The following is a 24,467-nucleotide window of genomic DNA, read 5'->3' as shown; positions in this document are numbered from 1 at the left end:
AGTTATGTCCTCCTGGTGTATTGACCCTTTAATCATTATATAGTATCCCTTCCTTATCCTTTGTGGTGGATTTTACTTTAAAGTCTATTTTGTCAGAGATTAATGTTGCCACTCCTGCTCTTTTTTGAGTGTGGTTTCCTTGATATATTTTTTCCCTTCTTCGAGTTTTAGTTTGTTTGTGTCTTTAAGTCTAAGGTGTGTCTCTTGTAGGCCAGCATATAGACGGATCGTGTTTTTTTATCCAGTCTGCCACTCTGTCTCTTTATTGTTGCATTTAGTCTATTTACATTTAGTGTAATTATCGATAGGTATGAGGTTAGTGCTGTCATTTTGATGTCTTTTTTTGTGTGTTGTTCACAGTTTCTTTGTTCTACTTAATTTTCTGTGCTGAGTCGTTTTTATTTATGTGTTTTCTTTTCATCTTTTTCATTGTTGTTGATTTTGTGTTTGCTGAGTCTTTATATTTTTCTAGTTTTTTATTTTGACTTGTAGGATTGTTAGTTTCCTTTGTGGGTACCTTAGTATTTACCTCTATTTTTCTAAGTTTATACCAGTCTTTTATTTCTTTATATCGCCTTGACTTCCTCTCCATATGAAAAAATCTATGTCTAGATTTTTTAAGACCCTGTTTTTTGTTTTAATGTTGTCTTCTGTTACGTATTGACATCTGTTTCCCTATTTTCAGTGTTTTAGGTTTGATTTCATTTTGTGACTTCCCTATCTGGGTTGATATCTGGTTGCTCTGTCCTGTGTTCTAGTCTTGGGTTGTTATCTGATGTTACTGATTTTCTAACCAGAGGACTCCCTTTAGTATTGTAATTTTGGTTTGTTTTTGCAAATTCCCTAAACTTCTGTTTATCTGGAAATGCCCTAATTTCACCATCATATTTGAAAGACAGGTTTGCTGGATACATTTTCTTTTAGGAATTTTATGGTTTTAGTTTTCACATTAGATCCTTGATCAATTTTGAATTGGTTGTTGTATATAAGTTTAGTTCTTGACTGATATCTTTAATCTTTAAAGGACTTTGAGAAGTCATCTAGTTTATCCTACTATCTTCAGGCAAAGTGATTCTCAATAAATGTGATGTAGAGGAAAGACTACTATAAGAAACTGAACACTGGTTCTGGCTTTACAGCTAATTAACTGTATGCTCTTTGTCATTTTAACTTCTCAGCCTCATTTTTGTTATCTATAGAATGAAAGGCTTGAGTAGGTGATCTCCAAAGTCTTTTTCATCTCTATGGTTCTAATAACAATAATCTATCCTAGACAGATGGTAATTTACTTTCAAACTGTCATAATGGAAAGTCCACAATGTCTATAATTAACCTCTGCTTTGTTCTGTCTGTGACAGTTTTCACTATCAGAAATTTCTTTCTGATTTCTATCCTAAATCCCTTCATTATACAGATTATACCCTAGTCTACTTAGATTTTTTTCTAAGTTCTTTTAATATTCTTTTCATCTTTCTAACCTAAATTATTCCTGGACAGCCAAAGACTTATTAGTGAAACATAAGGAAGGATTCCCATCAGTAAGTACCATTTTCCCCACTTCGAAATCATTAATACACATGGTAAATGAGACAAGACACAGCACTAATACCCAAAGGCAGTCCATTAGATATTCTGTCTCTCAGGTTGATAAGAAGAGCTTAATGATTGTAGTAGTAGTATCTGGTATTCCCTGCTCTTCCTTCATGACTTTATATATGTCATGCCATTGCCTTTTTGCCTGCATGGTTTTTACTGAGTAGTCTGAGCTTATTGTTATTGACTCTCCTTTATAGATGACTTTTGTTTATCCCTAGCTGCTCTTAAAATTCTCTCTTTATCTTTGGTTTTGGCAAGTTTGATTATATGTCTTGGTGACTTTCTTTTGGGCTCTACCTTATGTGGGGTTCGATGAGCATCTTGGATAAACATCTTGTCTCTCATGCTGTCACGTAAGTTTTCTGCCAGCAAATCATCAAGAATTCTCTCTGTATTTTCTGTTATTCCCTCTTGTTCTGGTACTCCAATCACTTGTAGATTATTCCTCTTGGGAGAGTCCCACATAATTCTTAGGGTTTCTTCATTTTTTTAAAATCCTTTTATCTGATTTTTCCTCAAATAAGTTGTTGTCAAGTGCTTTATCTTCAATCTCACTAATTCTGACTTCCATTGCCTCAATTTTGCTCCTATGACTTTCTATTGAGTTGTCTAATTCTGAAATTTTATTGTTAATCTCCTGGATTTCTGATTGCTGCCTCCTTATGGATTCTTGTAGCCTGTTAAATTTGTCATTTTGCTCTTCTCTTTTTAATTTCCTCTACTGGGTGTTCTGAGTTTTGCTTAATTTCCTTCCTAATTTGTTGAAGAGTTCTGTATATTAATCTTTTGTATTCTGCCTCTGATAATTCCAAGAAATTTTCCTCCTCTGGAAAATTTCTAGATTCTTTATTTTGGGAGCTTGTTGAAGCCATCTTGGATTGCCTCTTTATGTGATTTCATATTGACTGTTGTCTCCGAGCCATCTATAAGTTATTATATATATTTATTTTATATTTGCTTACTGTGTCCTAGGTTTTTGTTTTGTTTTCATATGCCCAAATAGGCTGCTTGTATGCGCTAGTATGATTATTGACACCTTTGAAGCTCTAATGTCCTGTCACCAGGTTGTTAGATCTGTTACTATGTATGTGAGCTCAGGAGTCTGCCCACTCCCCCGTATGGATTCAGCTCAGGTACCCAGGTAGATAGCCACCAAGTGTGTAGTGTAGGCTCTCACTTACAGTCCTAGATAGGCATGGTTGATTGGTGTAGGCACAGGCATCTGGCTGCAGCAGGCGGACACACTCTGAGCAAGGCAGGGGGCTGACGGCCGCCCTCGCATATCCAGGAGGAAGGCGTGTCCCTGTTCCCTAGAATGCATAGGTGGGTGGGTTTTGCAGCTGGACTGTGAGCACCTAATGCTGTTGGCTCTAAGGACTTGGGGGGCACCTCTTATTCATGGGCCCCTATCGCAGGTGGCTAGGTGGCGTGGGTGGAGCCACCAGTCCTTAGGCCCTCGATGTGGGTAGGTGAAGACCCTGCTTAATGGGCAGAGCAGTGTCAAATGTCAAGAACCTGCCACTTCGCTGCTGAAACAGTTCAAGTTGTACTTTGTACTTTGGTAATGAGGGCCTACGCTATTGAAATGGGCTCACACAAGTCTCTGCAGGGGGAAAGGCACTTAAAGTCTGTGGATCCCTTATTCCTGTGCCTAGGCAAAGGAGCTGTGCCTACCCTGAGTTCCTGGCTTAGGGGAGCCAGCAGTTTATTTTTTCCCCGTTTGTTCATTTGTTCACTCTCCAAGGCAGGGAGAATGGCTCTGGGCGTGTGACGGATCCTACTTCCGGCCCAGGGGAGTTGGCAATTGCTGAAGTTGGTCCGGGACCCAGTGCAGAGCAGGGTTCTGGGAGGTAAATGCGAGAGAGGTTTTTCCCTAAGGGGGGTGTTTTTGATCCACTCGGTAGGCCATTCACAATTACTTACCTTTTGCCGACTGAGGGCTGCTTCTCACTGGTTCTGGGTAGCTGTGTAGACTCTCTGGCACTGGGTCTCTCCTGGTGTGGAGAACACGTCTCCTGAGCACTGCCACTTGCCTGCCTCACCACTCACCCCCGAGCTGGTCAGGCCTGAAGGGCTCGGGCTCTTGCTGGGCCAGGTCTGGCAGCTCCTCGCTGTTTCCGAACCATCTTTCCCTCCTGCTGCCACTCAGTCTGGTACCTCAACTCTGCCTTTGATGTTCAGGGCTCCCAGATTGCTATATATAATCAATTCACTTGTTTTTTCCGGTCTTTGTTGTAAGAGGGTCCACTGGAAGCATCTGACTACTCTGCCATCTTGGCCCCGCCTCCAACCACCTGCTTCTTTAAGAGGCACAATTGAAGGCTTTTGGGGAATAGTGGAAGTGCCATTTCTGGGATAATGAGTTTGTTTTTGCTCGTTCACCCAGACTTATGGGAACCGGAACCTGAAGCACGTGGGCATCATCCTGCAGAGGGATGCACTCATTCTGCTCCTCTCCTGCTTCCCCTGCTGGGCGCTTTTCCTCAGCACCGAGCTGATGCTCCTGCTCTTCCAGCGGGACCCGGCCATGTCCAGTATGGTGGGACACACCACAGTGGGATTGGGTGTGCACCCCAGCAGGAAGACCGTCTGATCCAAATTCAGCGTCTGGGAGTTACAAAGACCAGGGACAAAGCCACACCTGAGGCAAAGTTAAGCTTTCTTCAGCTGATTTCTACCTGACCTTAGTGGCGAAAAGTTCAGCAGTTCAAATCCACCAGCTGCTCCTTGGAAACCCTGTGGGGAAGTTCTACTCTGACCTATAGGATTGATATGAGTTGGAATCAACTGAATGGCAACGGGTTTGGTTTCTGGTTTTAATGCTTTTCACACTTGGCACCTAAGATCCAGAATCATCCACTCCTGGGTGACTTCTGTAAATAGTTTTGATTGAAGTTAGATTTTCATGTATCCTCCATGTGGGATGGTAGTTTGTGGAGTTTGTTCATAGTTTAGTGATGCTTGACCTGGTTGATATTAAAATCATCTTGGATGCTTTTAAAAACCATCCATGCCTGGTCTCCACTCCTCCCCACTCTGCATTCTGATTTAATTGTTTGGGGTAAGTCCTGGGCATCAGTATCTTTCAAAGCTCCCCAGACAATGCTAATGTACTGTCAAGCTTGAGACCCATTGAGTTAAGGTGATAAAGACCTTTCCTAAGTTCCCGTCTTAGACCAATGGCCCTGAGCCCAAGGGCATTTGGCAATGTCTGGAGACATTTCTGGTTGCCACAACTGGTAGGAGGAGTATAGGGATGTAGCCATACATCCCACAATGCACAGGACAGCCCCTCACAACACAGAATTACCCAGCCATAATGCTGAGGTTGGAGTCTCTGAGTGGTGAAAACTGTTAACGTTCTCAGCTGCTAACCAAAAAGTTGGAGGTTTGAGTCCACCCGGAGGCACCTTAGAAGAAAGGCCTGGTAATCTACTTATGAAAAATCAGCCATTGAAAACCCTATGGAACAAAAAAGAAAGAAGGAAACCCAAGAATCAGAGAAGGAACTGGACTATCGGACTAAGTGTCTACATGAACCACTGCCTCCTTCAATTTGAGACCAGAAGAAATAGATGGTGCCCAGCTACCACTAATGAATGCTCTGGTCAAGAACACAAATAGATGAATCCTCATAAAAAAGGGACAAAAATGTGGAACAGAACTTCAGATTCTTAAAGAATCCAGACTTAACTGGAGTTATCGAGGCTGGAGGAGTCCCTGAGACTATGGCCCTGAGATGATCTTTACATCTTGAATTGAAAATATCCTCTGAAGTCACCTTTAAACTAAGTAACAGTTTAGCTCAAAGAGTAATGATTGTCACCCTTGAGTACTACAATTGTTTTTTTTTTTTAAAAAAAAACTTGTATAAGACCAAGGGGTCGACAGCTATTTTAAAGCATAGATGGGAAGGTTGAGGGCAAGGAGATTAAGTAAATGGAAGTGAAACAACTAGAACAGAAGTAACGAGCATGTTGACACAATGTGAAGAATGTAACCAATGTCACTGATCATCATGTCTAGAAACTGTAAAATGGGAGCAGGTTTTACTGTGTATATTTTTACCAACAATAAAATTAAATTAAAAAAGAAAGAAAAAAAGTAAATATAGGGATGATTTTGATGGAAGGTATGTAAACCCGTATACCAAGAATTACAAAACATTACATAGAGAAGTTAAAGAAGATGTAAATAAATGAAGAAACATACTGCACACACACAAAAAGAAAAACCGTAGAGAGCACGATTCTACTCTAACACATGTGGTGTTGCCACGGGCAGAATCTACTCATTGGCACCAGTAATAGAGAGGTTGAAAAGAACCTGTCCTCGACCTAAAGACTTGAAAGAACCAAGAGAGGTAATCTGGGTTATAAAATGACAAGTTCTATGTGTCAATTTTCACTTTTGCTCTAGCAATTTAAGCTCTGCAGTTTAGAAAGAGCCAAGAATGCAAAGGGCAGTTCAGTTTGCCTTCATCACCTTTTTTTCCTATTCATTATATAGGCTTACCCAGACCTATATGTCATGATCTTCATTCCAGCTCTTCCTGTAAGTTTTCAAGGGTTAAGAGGTTCCCTTCTTGGGGTCCATTGGTAAAAGGTAGCTGAGATATCCAGAATCCAGTCTTAGCCGATTCTCCCATGTGCTGTTGGCTCCTTCAAGGAATTGTGGTTTTAATTATGCCCATTTAGGATGCAAACATTTGTCCCTTGAAGAAATACCAGGGTTAAGGTGACTCTAGAAGGCCACTGTTCTGTGTCCTATAGCTGGAGGGACCTCAGGGCTCACCCTCGGGGAAGGGTTCAGACTTGTTTTTCCTTTTTGGTCTAGAGGCATGTTCTTACTTATCTCAGAACCCCCGGGGGCATCCCTTTGAGCCTTTAGACTTTTGCTTGCTGAGTGTGTGTTGCTGTCTTACATGATAGTGTGACCACAACGAAGGATCAACCTATTTATTTCAGTTGGACAGTTTGGCCATCTGTCCTCATTGTGTTCTTTAATTTATTCTGAAACCCTTTTATTTTGGTATTTGTGATGATTAAGATTGTGTGTCAGCTTGGCTGGACCATGATTCTCAGTGTTTTAATGTAATCACTCCCATGATTGAATATACTGTGAGTAGCCGGTCAGATGAAAGGGGGTCTCCTTGGGGGTGTAGCCCGCATCTGAATATAAGCAGACGTTCTGGCTTTCTGCTCTCTCTGGATCCTGTGGCTGCCTCCTGTCGTCTTGTCTCCAGTTCTTGGGACTTGAGCTGTCAGCTTGTCTGCTGAACTTGGGATTCGTCGATCTGCACAGCCTGTGAGCGGGACCCTGCTTTCCGACCTGCCAATCTTGGGCTTGCCAGCTTCTGTGGCTGCGTGACTTGGGAGAGGCCTCTACCCTGATCAATTGACTTGGGACGTTATAGCCTCTATAGTCGTGTGAGCTGTTTCCTTGATATAAATCTCTCTCTCTCTATATATATATATTTATACACTTTGCTGGTTTTGCTTCTCTAGAGAACCCAGCCTAAGACCGGATTCTTTAAAAATCTCACTAAATAGGACTATGGTGTAGCCTACATTGGAAGCACCCAACTAGAGTCTGCCCAAGGGCCTCCATTACGCCCAACTGCCTCCAGGAGGGTCTTTACTATGCACCCAAGGAAACTGCACTTCTTTTTGCCAGACCCCTGTGTTTTTCCAGGGTTGCATGGATAACATTCGTATCATAAAAGACATGTATGAAACTCCTTGGACATAAACATCCCCCCATCCTTAGATGGCTATCTCTGTGGCTCCAGTCCTCAGTTTTGGTGTAGACGGGCCATGGCTCCCAGTGTGGCCTGTCCTCCCTGCTGTGTGGCAAGGCTGAAACATTAACCTTCGTCTCTCTTTTTCTCTTATAGGTGACCTTTCTTTATACATTACAAGTTAAATATTTGCTCACCCAGGTAATGATTACTGTTCTTTTTCTTTGGGAGGCTAATGGGAATTGCATGTTTCTGTGGTTAGGGACCTTAAGGATATTCAGGGACAATGGAGGCTGAGATGAAGAGAGCCTGCCTGCTGGAAGCTGCTGAAATGAACACATGGTTCCGTGTTGTGTGTGCAGGACTTTGGTGTTGAGAAGTTTGTTAAGTGATATCAGGGAAAGGACACATTATTTTTGGCTCTGGAAAGTTCCTATCCAGTTCCCATTGGAAATATTGTCACTGGCAGGGTAAGATTAGAGCCATAGTGCTCTTTGGCTTGGTGTTCTGACCCAGTTCTCTGGAAGTGAGTGCATGCATGTCTGCTCCTCAGAGTGGCGCATCAGGCCTGGCTCTCAGGCTGTAGGGCATGAAAGTCCTGTCTAAAAGGCCCCACTTTTCTCAGGGGGGACATGAAAGCGTGAACTGAAGGACACCTCATGTCAGTCAAAATCCTGCATGTATAACAGCACTGGCTAGAGGTCCTGGGACAGTTGCCCTGACTTATTAGGTGTGGATTTATGTTGCCAGCATATGTAGGACTGCTGACATCCTTCCAGATAAATCCAGGTAAGTGGGGGTACTGCGCCATGGATCATGGCAGGGTTTTCTTGATATATGTAACAGAGGGAAGAGAGAGGGGAGAGAGAAAAGAGGACATTTTCCATCAATTTTATGTCTTTTAAAAATGAAGATATTACTTTATTAACAAAACAAGAATATTTCAAATCTTTATTCATGTTAGAATTATATACTTGAAATATCTGTAGCATGGAAAGAAGGAAATCAGTATTTCTGAGCTCTGGGCTGTGTTCTTTCAGTACATAACTTCATTTACAACAGCATAGAAACCTTAGTCCACTCTAGTGCCTTCTTCCTGGTTGTCAGTCTCCCATCAAACGTGCTGGCCCTTAATCTGAAAGTTCTAACGTAACCTATTGGAAAATATGGATGTGAAAACCCCTCTCTCTAATAACCTGAGGCAGAGAGAAAGAACTAGAAGTAGGAGCCATGAGCTGAGAGGGGTCAGGGAGATTTGAACTGGGTTATGGAGGACATGTAGGATCTTCCAGGCAGAGAAGGCAAGGAAGGGCACCCCAGAGAGAGGGTGCCAATTCGAAAGTATGCAAAATACTGTGTGTGTCTAGGATAATGCAGAGTCTGAACTAGTCTACTGAAGTGGGTGGAGGGATACAGTGGGTGATAGAATTGAAGAGGTAGGCTGGCCCAGAGTCAGCTTGTATAGGGCCTTAGATTCTCTGCTGAGGATTTTAATCTGTAGGAACCAAATTAATTGAGAGAGGAAGAGATGAGAGTGATGGACACGTTGTGTGTGTGCTGTTGAGTCAATTTTCATAGCAACCCCATGTGTCGGAGTAGAACTACCCCTAGGGTTTTCTAGGTTGTAGTCTGCATGGGCACAGATCCTCAGCTCTTTCTCCCACGGAGCCGCTAGTGGGTTTGAACTACCAACCTTTTGGTTAGCAGCTGGGTGCTTAACTGTTGCACCACCAGGACTCCTGGTCCAGACCAAAGGTGATGAAGATCTATGATGAAGAAAGAATATCCCTGAGGAAGCAGAGGGAGACCTGGCGGGAGGAATTCTGTAGACTTAAGTGGCTGGTTGGCAGTAGAGACCACGGGAGAAGAAGCAGTTGCACTTTAATCCAAAGTTTCCACCTTGGGGGCCCATCCTGGGAAGACCATCCGTGGAGACAAAAGAGAAGCAGCCAGTTTCTTGGAAAAAGTTATTAACTCTGGTGTGGTCATGTTCCCCTGAGGTGGTAGACCTGCTGCATGCAGAGTGAGGCCGGCAGCTAGAAATTCACATTCTCAGCGTGGAGGTAGTATTTGAAACTGGAAGTGGCCATATTACCCTTGGAGAAGGCACAGGGTGGAAACAAAACCAGAGAAACCCCGGGGGAATACTTGTACTTTTAGGGTGGAGAATTGTCTTAGTTTTATAGTGCTGCTGTGACAGAAATACCACAATTGGGTGGCCTTGAAGAACAGACATTTATTTTCTCACAGTTTAAGAGGCTGGAAGCCCCAACTGAGGGCACTGTAATAGGGAAAGTCTCTCTCTCTGTCAGCTCTGGGGGAAGATCCTTGTCTCAGCATCTGTAGCCCTGGCGTTCCTCGGTTCCTTGGAAATCTCCTTGTGGCATCTGTCTTCTCCATTTGTGTTTGCTGCTGCTTTTTTTATAACTCAGGAGTGATTAGGTTTAGGACATGCCCTACATGGTATGGCTTCATTAACATAGCAAAGAAAACCCTATTTCCAAATGGGATTACATCCACAGGTTAGGATTCCAATACATATGTATATTTTGGGGGGTAGGGAGGAGAACAATTCAATCTGTAACAGGGACTTTGGAAGAGAAGGGGACTAGACTGGGCCTCTTCTTATTCTGTTCCAACGGAAGCTTTTCCTTGCTTGTTCCCAGTGTCCATGTATATGCCCATGACTCCCACATTTATATCTCTAGCCTCCAAAGGGAGTCTTTCCAGCTGCCTGCAGGAGACCCATGCATGTTGCATACTTGACCTGCTACCCTTTCCCACAGACCTGCAGTTCTACTTTCCTGCGCTTTATCTCCATAAGGGGCATTGACCCCTTTCTCTCCTGGTAACTTACCCTTGATAACAGTCCCATCATCCATGACCCTGTCTTTTCCTTCACTCCCACATCTGATCAGCCACCTGGTCCTGTAGGTTCTGCCTGCTCCGTCCCATCCTCTGTGCTACTGCCTTAATTCATTTCTTAACATTTGCCCTCTGTATTCTTTCAGTAGGGGGCAGTGTGGTTCAGTGGTAGAATTCTTGCCTTCCAAGCAGGAAACCTGGGTTTGATTTCTGGCCAGTGCACCTCAAGCACAGCCACTGCCTGTCTATCAGTGGAGGCTTACATGTTACTGTGCTGCTAAACAGGTTTCAGCAGAGCTTGCAGACTAAGAAAGACTAGGAAGAAAGGCCTGATGATTGATGTCCAAAAATCAGCCAGTGAAAAGCCTATGGATCACAGTAGCCTGATCCTGTTGTTCATGGGGTCACCATGAGTTGGGGGCTGACTCTATGGCAGCTAACAACATTCTTTCAGTAGGATTTTAACTAGTTTCCCTGCTGCCAGTCTTTTTCCTAAGCTAACCCTAAACCAGGATGCTTTTTTACTATCATCCTGAGATGTAACTCTGATCACCTAACTCCCTTGCTAAAAGTGCATCAGTGTCTCCAGATCAGTAAGTGGTCCACACAGTGATCAGCCAAGACCCTTGTCCTGGTCCCATTAGCCTTAGACTACCAGATCAAACCTGCCGTCCAGCAAAAAGTTAAGTATATTGACCCATGACAGTGAGGGAGACCTAACACTGGAGGAGCCACGGGACTTCTCAAAGGAAACAGCACAAAGGACAAAGATCATGTTATTATAAAGTTTTGAAGAAAGATAGAGTGTAGATGAAATTTAAACAAAGCTGTGTTTTGATGGGCTTGAAGCAAAACGGGGCTGTGAATCAAGTGTCCACATCAGATCTAGACTGTAAAGTGGACCTGGTTCTGTTTCCTTGAACACTATAAAGTTAAGGTAGAATGTAGACAGATGTAGACTGTTGCATCCAGAAGTTCTTGTGACACTCTGCACCTGGGTTTGAAGTTGAGGGTACTTTTCTGTGTTTAAGAGGCTTCAATCAGCCAGGCAAGAGGATGTTTTATTCTTACTGATATAACTTCAAACAGCAAAAATGCTTGTAGTCTAGATGTTAGAGAACAGAGTTTCTCAGGGAGTAAGAAAGCAGTAGTCATTCAGACAAAGGGTTGGGATGACACTTGCAGCGTGACGTTGGGAGAGGTTTCCTGTTAACTTTGCATTTGGCTTTATCTGTGCCTGTTATTGCAGTGACAAGCAGATTGTTACTTCTTAGACTGATGTGATTTTACTTTCTTACCCTGAAAAAGTCTTATTTGAAGTACAAAATAGACTTGACTTTTCTCCTGTCTCTGTACTTGTGAGGAGTGTCAGATACGGTGTAGTTATTCGACACTCCAGGGTGCAGTGGTGGTTCAGTGGTAGAATTTTCACCTTCCTTTTAGGAGGCCAGGGTTTGACTTCTGGCCAATGCACCTCATGTGTAGCTGCCAACCATCTGTCAGTGGAGGCTTTGATGTTGAACAGGTTTCAGCAGAGCTTCTAGATGGACTAGGAAGAAAGGCCTGGTGATCACAAAGGTTTGGGGCCCCCATGAGTTGGGGGCTGACTTTGCAGCAGCTAACAGCAATATTCCACACTCCAGAAACTCTAGTTTCTTAAAATCTTTTTTGGTAAATTTTCTGAATTTCATTATTGGTCAAGAAAGTATCATATTTTCACCCACTGTCCAATGCCAAAGTGACTTGTTTATACCTTGTAACCCCTGCCAGTCCTTGCACACTTATAGACAAGTCATCTCTCTTACTTCTCTGCTGCTTTCTCATTATCTTCCGATTTCTCTCTGTGGCCAGAGCTACAAACTTATGCCTCAAAGAGAGAAGAGAGGGAAAGATGGAAGTGTAGAAAGGTAGGAGCATCAAGGATATGTCATTGCAGCTAAGTCATCCTAGTATGCTTGTGACCCCCTGCGCAGGCAGGCCAGTTAGAGCCTATGGTGTGTTAGGAGAGCAGAAAACAGCTGTTGTGGTCTGTGAATCTAAAGCATGGTGTGTGGTCTTCTCAACTTGTTTTAGGTAATCATACTGCCCCAGATCATAACTGGAGTTGCAGCCAACCTTGTCAATGCCCTCACCAACTATCTGTTTCTCCATCAACTGAACCTCGGGGTGATGTGAGTCCAGCCGATTCTTGGGACAGAGAAGAATGCCTTGCATGTGGCTTTTTCAAGGGGGGAGAAGAGTAGGACCTTTGGCTGGTTGGATATCATATATGCATGTGGTTTCTTTCTCATCCCACTCTGGAAGCACTGTCAGGGATGGAGATCAATGCTCCTCTGAGAAGAAAAAGACCTTGGAGCCTACTATAGGCTTCCTGGCAAGGAATGAATCGCTCATCTCAGTGCTGGACGCAGTGGGGAAAGAGAGGAGGACAGAGACCTCTCTCTCACTATGTTCGTTCTTTCTAGGCACTCTGCACTGGCAAATACTATTTCCCAGTATATCTTGGCTCTCCTCCTCTTTCTCTACATCTTCTGCAGAAAATTACATCAAGCTACATAGGGAGGTAAGGAATGCTTTTGTCTTCCCACTTGGACATTTGTCTTGTTTAGTTCCAGCCAGATGCCTAGGCATATTGGTAAGCGGACTGTGTCTCTTCTGACTGCAGGGTGGTCCTTTGAGTGTCTAGAGGACTGGGCCTCCTTTCTTCAGCTGGCCATCCCCAGCATGCTCATGCTCTGCATCAAATCGTGGGCCTATGAGATCGGGAGCTTCCTTAACGGTCATTGTGAGGACAGATGATGAAGACTGATGGAAATATTGGGCCCTGTCTAAGAGCAAAGGTCCCTGGGTGGTGCAAATGGTTATCGTGCTTGGCTGCTAACCGAAAGGTTGGCGGTATGAAGCCACCTGGCAGTGCCACGCAAGAAAGTCCTGGTGATCTGCTTCTGAAAGGTCACAGTTCTACTCTGACACACTTGGGGTCGCCATGAGTCGGAATGGACTCTAGCAATGGGCTTGGTGTTTTGCTTGGTCTAAGAGCAAGGAGTTGCTTGTCTCTCACCAGGTATGCTTGGCATGGTGGAGCTGGGAGCACAGTCTGTTGTGTACGAACTGGCCCTCATTGTGTATATGGTAAGTGTCTGAGCACTGATCACTCAGTATTCTAGAGGAATTTGAGAATCAGCTTAGGTGTTTGTAGCATTAAGTAATAACTTATGAAATGGCATACAAGGTAAAATTTCATCCTAGAGCCTGGGGGGACCCTTTTGGTATGGTTGAAGAGGGATTTGGGCAGAACCCCAAATGACCTGATCATTGGTGGTTCTCCCTATCCTAACATAGTTCACATTTGAAAGATTTGATTTTACTTGTACATTTTCCCCCCAATGAGAATCTTTTCCAGTTGTCACACACAAATGTCTTGAGGGGCCAGGTGGGTAGCAGAAAAGACTGAGAGGGTGGATGCATGGCAAGGAATCTCAAGCTACTCGCACCTCAGAGTCCCTAAGTGGTGCGCTTGGGTTAATGCGCTTGGCTGCTGATTAAAAGGTTGGAGGTTTGAGTCCACCCAGAGGTGCCTCAGAAGAAAATCCTGGAGGTATACTTTAGAAAAATTAGCCGTTGAAAACCCCCTGGAGCACAGTTCTACTCTGACACACAGGGGGTTGCCATGAGTCGGAATCGACTTGCCGACAAGTGGAACTTGTATCTTACCAAGCCGAGGTCCTGTCTGGTTTTGAAGCCTTTTAAAACGCTGAGAGCCCAGCCACACACTTCAGCCTGAGACCAGATTGCAATCTCCACGTTAGAATGTGAGCTACTGTGTTAGCATGAGTGTTGATTTAATACACAAAGGCATTTCCTTCATTTTTCCAGGGGGCTGGAATTGCCCACTAAATGACGTGAAGGCTTCTCTGAATTTCCAGTTGATGTTTCCAGTAAAACAAAATTAAAAAAAAAAAAAAAAAGTCTCTAATGACTGGGGGTTTGTCATATTTCCTGTTTTAAGAATCATTCTCTTGAGCATCATTTTTTTTCCCCCCTTCCCTGGGCAGAACTTTTTAGCCTGTATTTTTCACTTAAATGCTTTTTTTTATTTTATATACATTTTTATATGTCAGTAAATCCAGTAACTACATCTAAATCAAATTCTTTTTGACACATAGTATTCCATGGTATGTACTGTAAATTTTAAACCAGGTCCCTGAGTGACACAAATGGTCGAATTGTTAAGCACTCAACTACTAACTGAAAGGTTGGCAGTTTGCATCCACCCAGAGACATCTTGGAAGAAAGACCTGGAGATCTGCTTCTGAAAGTTCATAGCCATGGAAACCCTATGGAACACAGTTCTACTATGTGAAATGCCGTGAGTTGGAATCTACGCGGGAACTGGGTTCTGGGTTAAGTAGCTTAGGGTCACACAGCTGATAAGTGACTGAGTCAGAATTTGAACCTAGACAGTCTACCCTCAGAGTCCCCATTCCTGACCACATTCTTCAATGTTTTTTTAAGCACCACCCCTAATCCCCTCAGCCCCCTTCACAGAAAGGTAACGTTGTTATCAGTTTGGTATTTTCATCATTTTTGGGTTCTGTCTTCTAAACTGTACCCGTTGATGGTCTCTTAGAACAGAAACTAGTTTGGGCTGGTGACAGTCCATCCTGCATACCCCCAGGAGGAATGTGATTGCTCAGGGCCCTCCCCAGCCACCCCATTGCAGAGGCCCAGAGCTCTGTGGAAAAGCCCAGTCCTTAATTACTGTCAGAGCCTGGGGCTCCCAGGTGGACATAGTATATGTTGCCAATTAGGGACCAAGTTTTACCAATGTCTAAGTTTCCTAGGGCTGCTATATAACTGAAATATCACAAGTGGGTGGCTTTAAAGAGTAGAAATTTATTTTCTCACAGTTCTGGAGGCTAAAAGTCCAAATCAGGGTCTTGGCCATGTGGATTCTTTCTCGTCAGTAGCCCTGGGCATTCCTTGGCTTGTAGATGATTCTCACGTGTCCTGTCTTCCCCGGAGTGTGCATGCCTCTGTGTCCAATCTGCTCCTTTTACAACTCAGAAGTGATTAGATTTAGAACTCACCTTACTCAGATATGATCTAATTAACATAGGAAAGAAAACCCTAATTCCAAACAGGATTATGTCCACAGATATAGGGGTTAGGATTCCAGCACATATTTGGGGGAAGCACAATTTAATCCCTAACAACCAACAAGGTATGAAGCATGATTTCCCTGCTTCCTCTTCTTTGGGGAAAGCTCAGAGTTGAGAGCAGAGAGGCATGCGACTTATTCTGTGTGGTCTCACTTTCTCAGTTTCGATGTACGCTTCTTTTTCCTTTTAGATACCTACAGGCTTCAGTGTGGCTGCCAGCATCCGGGTTGGAAATGCACTGGGTGCTGGGAACATTGAGCAGGCAAAGAAGTCATCTGCTGTTGCCATGGTGATCACAGGTGGTTATGCTGATTTCTTCAGTTCCTCTGCCATTTCTGCGTGTGGAAATCCAGTTTTCCTGAAGACGTCCTTTTTTACTTTGCTGTTTCTTCTGCTGTTTTACCTCCAGAGCTCTTTGCTGTCATCTTTTGTATCCTGTTGTCAAGCAGTAAGGATTTCGTGGGATACATTTTCACCACCGACAGGTGAGTGCTGAGCTTTCCATAACAAATTACAACAGAGATTTTCTTGAAATGTGAAACCTGTGGTAAAGAAATGGTCAAGTCTGGCAGATGCTTTCACACTGGACCTCCTCCGGGTGGTACACCTTGGAGGGATATCTGAGTCATTTGCAAAATCAGAAACTCAACTGATGTTACCTGGGAAGAGCTGATTAGGTAGTTTTCAGTAGGAACTGATTTATAATCTAGCATGCCAAGTTAATGGGCATTGATGGTGATTTATGCTTTTGATAGTCAGAATGCTTGTGTATATTACAGAAGGGAGTCCCTTTTTGGAACCATTGATTACATTGGTATCACTGATACCATTAACTACATTTTCAGTTAATTATTTCCTTCCCAATGACATACAGGTGTGTATATAAATATATATGTATACACACACACATATGTATTGGAAGAAAGGCCTGGCGTGATCTACTTCCCAAAAGTCAGCCACTGAAAATGCTGTGGCGCACAGTTCTACTCTGACGTGCAGCATAGGGTTGCTGTGAGTCAGAATTAACGCGATAACTGGGTTATATACATATTATATATATGTACGTATATGTACACACACATATATATTACTATCATCTCAAAAGTTAGCATTTTACTTAAATGTGGAAACACATTCCCACAAAAGTCGAGAGAAAGACAATGGAATTTAAGAACTTGAAAATAAATGATAAAACTGTATCAGAAAACGTAAAGGAACCAACAATGAAAAAGATAAACTGGGGAAACTTGCATCATATATAATGTAAATGGAAAAATCCTTTTACAGTAACAATGAAAAAGATAAACTGGGGAAACTTGCATCACAAACAACTGGCTAATATAAAAGACACCTAGGGAAATCAAGAAGAAGAAGATGAACTACCGAAAGAGAAGTGGTCAAAAAACATAAACAAGTATTTCACAGGAAAATAAATAGCAGTGGCCCTTAAACATGTGAAAAGATGCTCATCCCTATAATAGGAGAACACAAATTCAAACCACAACTGAAAAATACTTTTCATCTCTCAAATTAGAAAAATAATCCTAAATCCCAGAGTTTAACATGCCTGTGGATAAAGCTTTGGGGGAAACAGGCATTCTTACATGTTGCTGTGGGAGTTCAAAGCACACTTGCGCAGTATCTATCAAAATTACAAAAACATTTGTTATTTGGTCCTACTTCGGGCATTTTCTTCTATTGTTAAACCTGTACATATAAGAAATGGAGTTTATACAGGATTATTAATTGCAACATTGTCTGTTGTGGCAAAGACTGGAAACATCCGAAGCGTCCGTCTACACAGGAGACTAGTTAAATAATCTATGGTGGAGTATTAAATGGCTGTAGAAAAGACTGAGAAAGCTCTGTATATAGTGACACAGAAAGATTTCCCAAATGTATTATTAGGTGGAAGTGCAGACATCACATAGAGACAGCCATTAAATTAAATGATAGAGTAGAGAAGGGGAAAATAAGAATACATGTTTGCGTTTGCTTATATTTTCATAACACTGAGCAAATACAGAAACAGTTACTAAGAATTGCTACCTGGGGATGAAGGTGGAAATGGGGTGGGCTGGGAAAGGAGTGGAAGTAAGACTTTTATTGATAAGGCTTTCTATATGATTTTGATTTATTTTAAACATTTGCATATATTATAATAAAAAAATAGATTTGAATAAAAGAAATGTAATTCTGTCCTTTTTCTGGTGGGGGAGATGGTCATTTTGTTCATTGCTGGATTTCTTATTTATTCAACAAATATCAATGTTCTGAGTTAAATCGTGACTAAACTCATTCAGAGTCCTGAGTGGTGCAAGCACTACTAACCTAAAGGTTGGCTGTTCAAACTCATCCAGAAGCACCTTGGAAGAAAAGTCTGGCAGTTTGCTTCTGAAAGGTCACAGCTTTAAAAACCTTACAGAGCACAGTTCCGCTCTACACACATGGGGTCGCCAGGAGTCAAAATCAACTGAATGGCAACTAGTTCTGTTTGATTTTTGGAAACTCACTCAAGGGGATTATGAATTTCTTGCCTTCCCAGATCAGTTGGCAGTATTTTTCTAGTCTCTTCAAGTGATCTCTGTGTTGTTGTTGTTGTTAGGTGCTGTTGAGTTGGTTCTGACTCATTGTGACCCTTTGTGCAACAGAACGAAACACTGCCTGGTCCTGTGCCACCCTCACAATCATTGCTATGTTTGAGCCCATTGTTGCAGCCACTGTGTCAATCCATCTCGTTGAGAGTCTTCCTCTACCTTACCAAGAATGATGTCTTTACCCAGGGAATGGTCCCTGCTGATGACATGTTCAAAGTATGTAAGACAAAGTATCACCATCCTCACTTCCAAGGAACATGTTTTGGCTGTACTTCTTCCAAGACAGACTTGTTCATGCTTCTGGCAGTCCATGGTATATTCAGTATTCTTCACCAGCACCATACTTCAAATGTCTCAATTCTTCTTCAGTCTTCTTTATTCATTGTCTAGCTTTTGCATGCATATGAGGCGATTGAAAATATCATGGCTTGGGTCAGGCACATCTTAGTCCTCGAAGTGACAGCTTTGCTTTTCAACCCTTTAAAGAGGTCTTTTGCAACAGATTTTCCCAATGCAATACATCATCTGATTTCTTGACTGCTGCTTCCATGGGCATTGATTTGTGGATCCAAGTAAAATTAAATCATTAACGACTTCGATATTTTCTCCATTTATTATGCTGTTGCTTATTGGTCTAGTTGTGAGGATTTTTGTTTTCTTTATGTTGAGGTGTGATCCATACTGAAGGTTGTAGCCTTTGATCTTCATCCGTAAGTGCTTCAAGTTCTCTTCACTTTCTGCAAGCAAGGTTGTGTCATCTGCATATCGAAGGTTGTTAATGAGTCTTCCTCCAATCTTGATGCTACCTTCTTCTTCATATAGTCCAGCTTCTTGGATTATTTACTCAGTATACAGACTGAGAAAGTATGGTAAAAGGACACAACCCTGACACACACCTTTTCTGATTTTAAACCATGCAGTATCCCTTCATCCTGTTTGAACGACTGCCTCTTGGTCTATGTACAGGTTCTGTGTGAGCACAATTAAGTGTTCTGCAATTTCCATTCTTCGCAATGTTATGCATAATTTGTTATAATCCACACAGTCAAATGCCTTTACATAGTCAATAAAACACAGGTTGACATCTTTTTGGTATTCTCTACTTTCAGCCAAGATCCAGCTGACATCAGCAATGATATCCCTTGTTCCACATTCTCTTCTGAATCTGGCTTCAATTTCTGGCAGTTCTCTGTCGATGTACTACCGCAATCGTTTTTGAATTATCTTCAGCAAAATTTTACTTTCATGTGATATTAATGATGTTGTTTGATAATTTCCAAATTCTGTTGGATCACCTTTTTTTGGAATGGGCACAAATATAGATCTCTTCCAGTCAGTTGATCAGGTTGCTGTCTTCCAAATTTCTTGACATAGATGAGTGAGCACATCCAGCACAGCATCTGTTTGTTGAAACATCTCAGTTGGTGTTCTCTCAATCCTTGGAGACTTGATTTTTGCCAGTGCCTTCAGTGCAGCCTAGACTTCTTCCTTTGGTACCGTTGGTTCTTGATCATATGTTATCTCCTGGAATGGTTGAACGTCTACCAATTCTTCTCAGTACAGTGACTCTGTATATTCCTTCTATCTTCTTTTGATGCTTCGTGCATAAAAATATCGTTGAATATTTTGCCCATAGAATCCTTCAGATTTGCAACTCGAGGCTTGAATTTTTTTCTTCAGTTCATTCAGCTTGAGAATGCTGAGGATGTTCTTCCCTTTTGGTTTTCTAACTCCAGGTCTTTGAATATGTCATTATAATACTTTGCTTTGTCTTCTCCATCCACCCTTTGAAATCTTCTATTCAGCTCTTTTACTTCATCATTTCTTCCATTTGCTTTAGCTGCTCTAAGTTCAAGAGCAGGTTTCAAAGTTTCTTCTGACATCCATGTTGGTCTTTTCTTTCTTTCCTGTCTTTTAAATGACCCTTTGCTTTCTTCATGTATGATGTCCTTGATGTCATTCCAACCGTTTGTCTTGTCTTCAGTCATTAGTGTTCAGTGTGTCAAATTTGTTCTTGAGATGGTCTCCAAATTCAGGTGGGATATACTCAAGGTCATATTTTGGTTCTTGTGGACTTGTTTTAATTTTCTTCAGCTTCAGTTTGAACTTGAATATGAGCAATTGATGATCTGTTCTGCAGTCAGCCCCTGGCCTGACTGATAATATTGAGCTTTTCCATTGTCTCTTTCCACACATGTAGTTGATTTAATTGCTGTGTTTTCCATCCAGTGAGGTCCATGTATATAGTCACCATTTATGTTGTGAAAAAAGATATCTGCAATGAATAAGTCATTGGTCTTGTAAAATTCTATCATGTTATCCTGCCATCATTTCTGTCACCAAGGCCATATTTTCCAACTACAGATCCTTCTTTGTTTCCAACTTTTGCATTCCACTTGTCAGTGATTATCAAAGCATCTTGATTTCACGTTTCATCAATTTCAGACTGCAGAAGTTGCTAAAAATCTTCAATTTCCTCATCTTTGCCCTTAGTGGTTGGTTTGTAAATTTGAATAAAAGTCATATTAACTGGTCATAAGTGTATGTATATTATCCTATCACTGACAGCATGGTACTTCAGGATAGATCTTGAAATGTTCTTTTTGATGATGAGTGTGATACCATTCATCCTCAATTTATCATTCCTGGCATAGTAGACTATATGATTTTCTGATTCAGAATGGCTAGTACTAGTCCATTTCAGCTCACTAATACCTAGGATATACATTTTTATGGTTCCATTTCATTTTTGATGACTTCCAGTTTTCCTAGATTCATACTTTGTACATTCCACGTTTCTGTTATTAATGGATGTTTGCAGCTGTTTCTTCTCATTTGAGTCATGCCACATCAGCAAATGAAGGTCCCAAAAGCTTGACTCCATCCACGACATTAAGGTCAACTTTACTTTGAGGAGGCACCTCTTCCCCAGTTGTCTTTTGAGTGCCTTCCAACCTGAGGGGCTCCTGTTCTGGCAATATATCAGGCAGTGTTCCGCTACTATTCATAACAATTTCACTGGTCAGCTTTTTTCTGAAACAGATCGCCAGGTCCTTTTTCCTAGTCTGTCTTAGTGTGGAAGCTCCGCTGAAACCTGTCCACTGTGCGTGACCCTGTTGGTATTTGAAATACTGGTGGCATAGCTTCCAGCATTACAGCAACACACAAGCCACGCAGTAGAACAAACTGACAGACATGTGGTGGTTCTTGGTGGTATGAGGTCCCCGTGTAGACATTAAAATCTCTGTGTAAACCTTAAAATTCAAGACTCTGGCTTTAGGGGTTAGGCCCCATTTCCAGGAACCAAGGGTAATTCTGCAAAATACGTCTATGGCTTTTGTAGCTTGCTGACCTTGGTTCTGTAGAGAGAGCCTTAGCCCCTACTCTGTTGTGCCCTAAGAGGCACATTCAGACTTGGTCTTTGGAGTCATGGTGAGAGGATGAGGTAAAGGGAGCCAAACAACCTGATTTAATTCCTCCATTGACCAAATGGAATACATATCTAAAAGTCGTGAGATACGATGTATAGTTGGTTTCATTTACAGGCCAACACATGGTAGAAATGTCTCTAAATAGTATGTTGTTTGGAATGCATGAGGCATTTCAGACACAGAAGCCAAGCATTGCTTAGCTGTAGCAGAAACTAGGTCTTATCCTGGCAACTGTTTATTTCTTCTTTCCCACATGTTTGTCTCCTACTAATCTCTGTGTGTTTTATTTTGCTAACAGAAATCATTGCTCTGGTGGCTCAGGTGGTTCCAATTTATGCTGTTTCCCACCTCTTTGATTGTCTTGCTGTAGGTACTGTGCAGTATTCCCTTAAGCTTTTTTATGATATATGTATTTCTTCTGATTATAGTAAATTTAAATTGCAAAGAGGGTCTAGGGTAGGTAGGTAATACTGAATATTTTTAGTATATTCAGATTACAAGAATACTGACATATGATCACAGATTTTAATCCCACGGGATGATAAAGGCTCAGGAGATGGGAGTCTTTTAGAAGCACTGATTGTGGTAGATGACTGGCCAGGTATTAGCAATGTTCACACTGATGGAATGTTATCTGCCTTACAGTGCACATGTGGTGGAATTCTGAGGGGAAGTAGGAATCAGAAGATTTGAGCCATTCTTAATGCCATTGGATATTATGTGATTGGCCTCCCTATTGGGATTTCACTGATGTTTGCAGCCAAACGTGGAGAGATAGGTAAGCAGTCAGAGCTTAGTTAATCATGGGCCCAGGAAATGACTGTAGGTGTTTATTTATTTGTTTATTTTTGAGGAGTCTTGGCTCTGGAACTATGCTGCTTTCTTACATTCTTTCTGTGCTGTCTTGTCAGAGACAGCAGAGAGGGGCAGGAGGTAGCATGCAGACCTGGCCAGGGCCCCAGGTCCACTTGTTTGTATCCCCCTTGCCCATGCTTGCAATCTTCTACACTGACACCTTCGAGCAGAATAAGATGTCCTTTCTAGTTATCTCCCTGTCCTGACTCAACACCTTCTCACTTTAAGAGGAGGTGACAACAGGCACTGTGGAGGAAGCATTCAGAAATGCACCCTTTGTGGACCCAGTTCTGTTCCTTTAGTGACACCCTTTGTATGGTGGGACCCTGAGATTATGTCTGCAAGAGTGAAGACATTGTAGACTGGCCAGCCTGGAGTGATTGGGGTGAGGAAGGGGAAGCTGTGGTCAGCCTTGGTGTGATTGTACAGAACTTGTGGTGGCTGTGTACCTCCTGGAGCAACGTGCCCTGGTGTTAGCCCAAGCAGTGTGGCAGGACCCACAAGGAGTAGATACATGCAGAGTGTCTCTAGAGCTATGGTCTCATTGTGACCCTTGTCCCATTCTACAGCCTCCACCTCTGGCCAGCTACAACCTTTTAGTGTGTTGTGGGTCTCTCCACAGGGCATGGGAGTGTTGTGTGAACAGTACAGAAGAAAGGCTGGGGAGCACTTCTTCATCAGCTTATTAGATTCAGAGGAAAGAACTTAATCCTCAGCATCTGAAATCACCAGAGCTAATCTTCTAAAAAGTAGAGAAATACAATGCTTCCCAGCTTTGATTTCTAAAATAATAATTTGGAAAACATTGGTAGATAATAAATGATTATATTAAAACTTATCTTTTGGGTGAGCTAGAGATTGGCTTTGGCTTGGTTCATTTTTATCAAAGAGTACTTGGCAGGCTCAGAGATGGTAAGAAGTCATCTGATACCTAGAGCAAACTTCGAGTCCAATATGTTCCATATTCTTCTCAAGTTCAATAATATTTTAATGAAAAATATGGGAGATGTTCAAGTAATGGAGTGGCCAATGCAAAGTTCACTGAGTTTGCACAATGGTGCAGAAAATGATTTAGCTGCATTTCTGGCATTATTCATATTTTGGATTTGCTGGTGGCATCAGTAATGGAAATATTAGAGGAGACTACTCTATAGATCCATCTATGTTCCAAGTGGAATGTTAGTTCTCTTATTCATTTAACAAAGGCATATCTACTATGTGCAAGGTAGAAGATTTAAGAACCACTTAAAAGAAATGATGGGGAACTCTGGGGTTGTGAGGGCTCTGCTGAGAAGACTGCAGTCAATCCCTGCCACCACCTTTCAGAAGAAAGTATAGTGTTAATTGGTTTTGAATATTGAGTCACCTCTGGCAGGGTGTGTTGCTACAGATTCTCATGAGCAACTCTAACAATTCGTAATGGTTGTTATAATTTTCTGGGAGTCTTTTCAAACACACAGTATATGGCCCCTTCGTCCTCTCTCCTAGCCAACTGACATGGCTTAGGTAATTCTGACAATCAGACTATTGACAGTGGTGGCTCAGTGGTAGAATTCTCACCTTCCATGCAGGACACCTGGGTTCAGTTCCTAGCCAGTGCACCTCATGCCCAGCTAGCACCCATTTGTCAGTAGAGGCTTGCGTGTTGTTATGATGGTGAACAGGTTTCAATGGAGCCTCCAGACTAAGACTGACTAGGAAGAAAGGCCTGGTGATTGACTTCTGAAAGTCAGCCAATAAAAACCCTGTGAATTACAACCGTCTGATCCCCATCTAATCATGGGTGTGGCACAGAACTGGGCAGCATTAGGTTCTTTTGTGCACGGAGTTGCCATGAGCCAGAATCCATTTTTTTGGTTATGGTACTTTTTATTTGGTTATGGTACTTTCAGGGTGCCCTGGTGGTGCAGTGGTTAAGCACTTGGCTGCTAACCAAAAGGTTGGTCATTCAAACCCACCAGTTGCTTTGCAGGAGAAAGATGTGGCAGTCTGCTTCCGTAAAGATCACAGCCTTGGAAACCCTGCAGGACAGTTCTACTCTGTCCTTTAGGGTTACTGTGAAGTCAGAGTCAACTCAATGACAGTGGGTTTGGTTTTGGTTTTGGATAGTACTTTCAGTGCTCCAGGGCTTCCCATCCTTCATTCCCACTTGGCCTCTCCTTTCCTGTTCTCTAATCATCTCTGGTGGATAACTCTGGCCTGGCAGCTTCCCAGAAAAGTC

The 24,467-nt window shown here is 42.3% G+C and overlaps 1 protein-coding gene across 1 annotated transcript in view; it reads left to right on the top strand.

Annotated features, from left to right (window-relative positions):
• SLC47A1 (solute carrier family 47 member 1) overlaps window positions 1–24,467 on the top strand; it is a 194,367-nt gene that overhangs the window by 8,816 nt on the left and 161,084 nt on the right. The window contains 5 exon segments of the mRNA XM_023735513.1: window positions 3,983–4,130; window positions 12,867–12,986; window positions 13,266–13,333; window positions 15,554–15,662; window positions 15,773–15,848. Of these exon segments, the coding sequence (XP_023591281.1) occupies window positions 3,983–4,130; window positions 12,867–12,986; window positions 13,266–13,333; window positions 15,554–15,662; window positions 15,773–15,848 (521 nt within the window).

This window comes from Trichechus manatus, unplaced genomic scaffold, assembly GCF_000243295.1.
Source record: "Trichechus manatus latirostris isolate Lorelei unplaced genomic scaffold, TriManLat1.0 scaffold00080, whole genome shotgun sequence".
Taxonomy (NCBI): Eukaryota; Metazoa; Chordata; class Mammalia; order Sirenia; family Trichechidae; genus Trichechus; species Trichechus manatus.
Note: the sequence above shows the minus strand (reverse complement) of the source record. Positions and strands in the feature narration are given on the sequence as shown.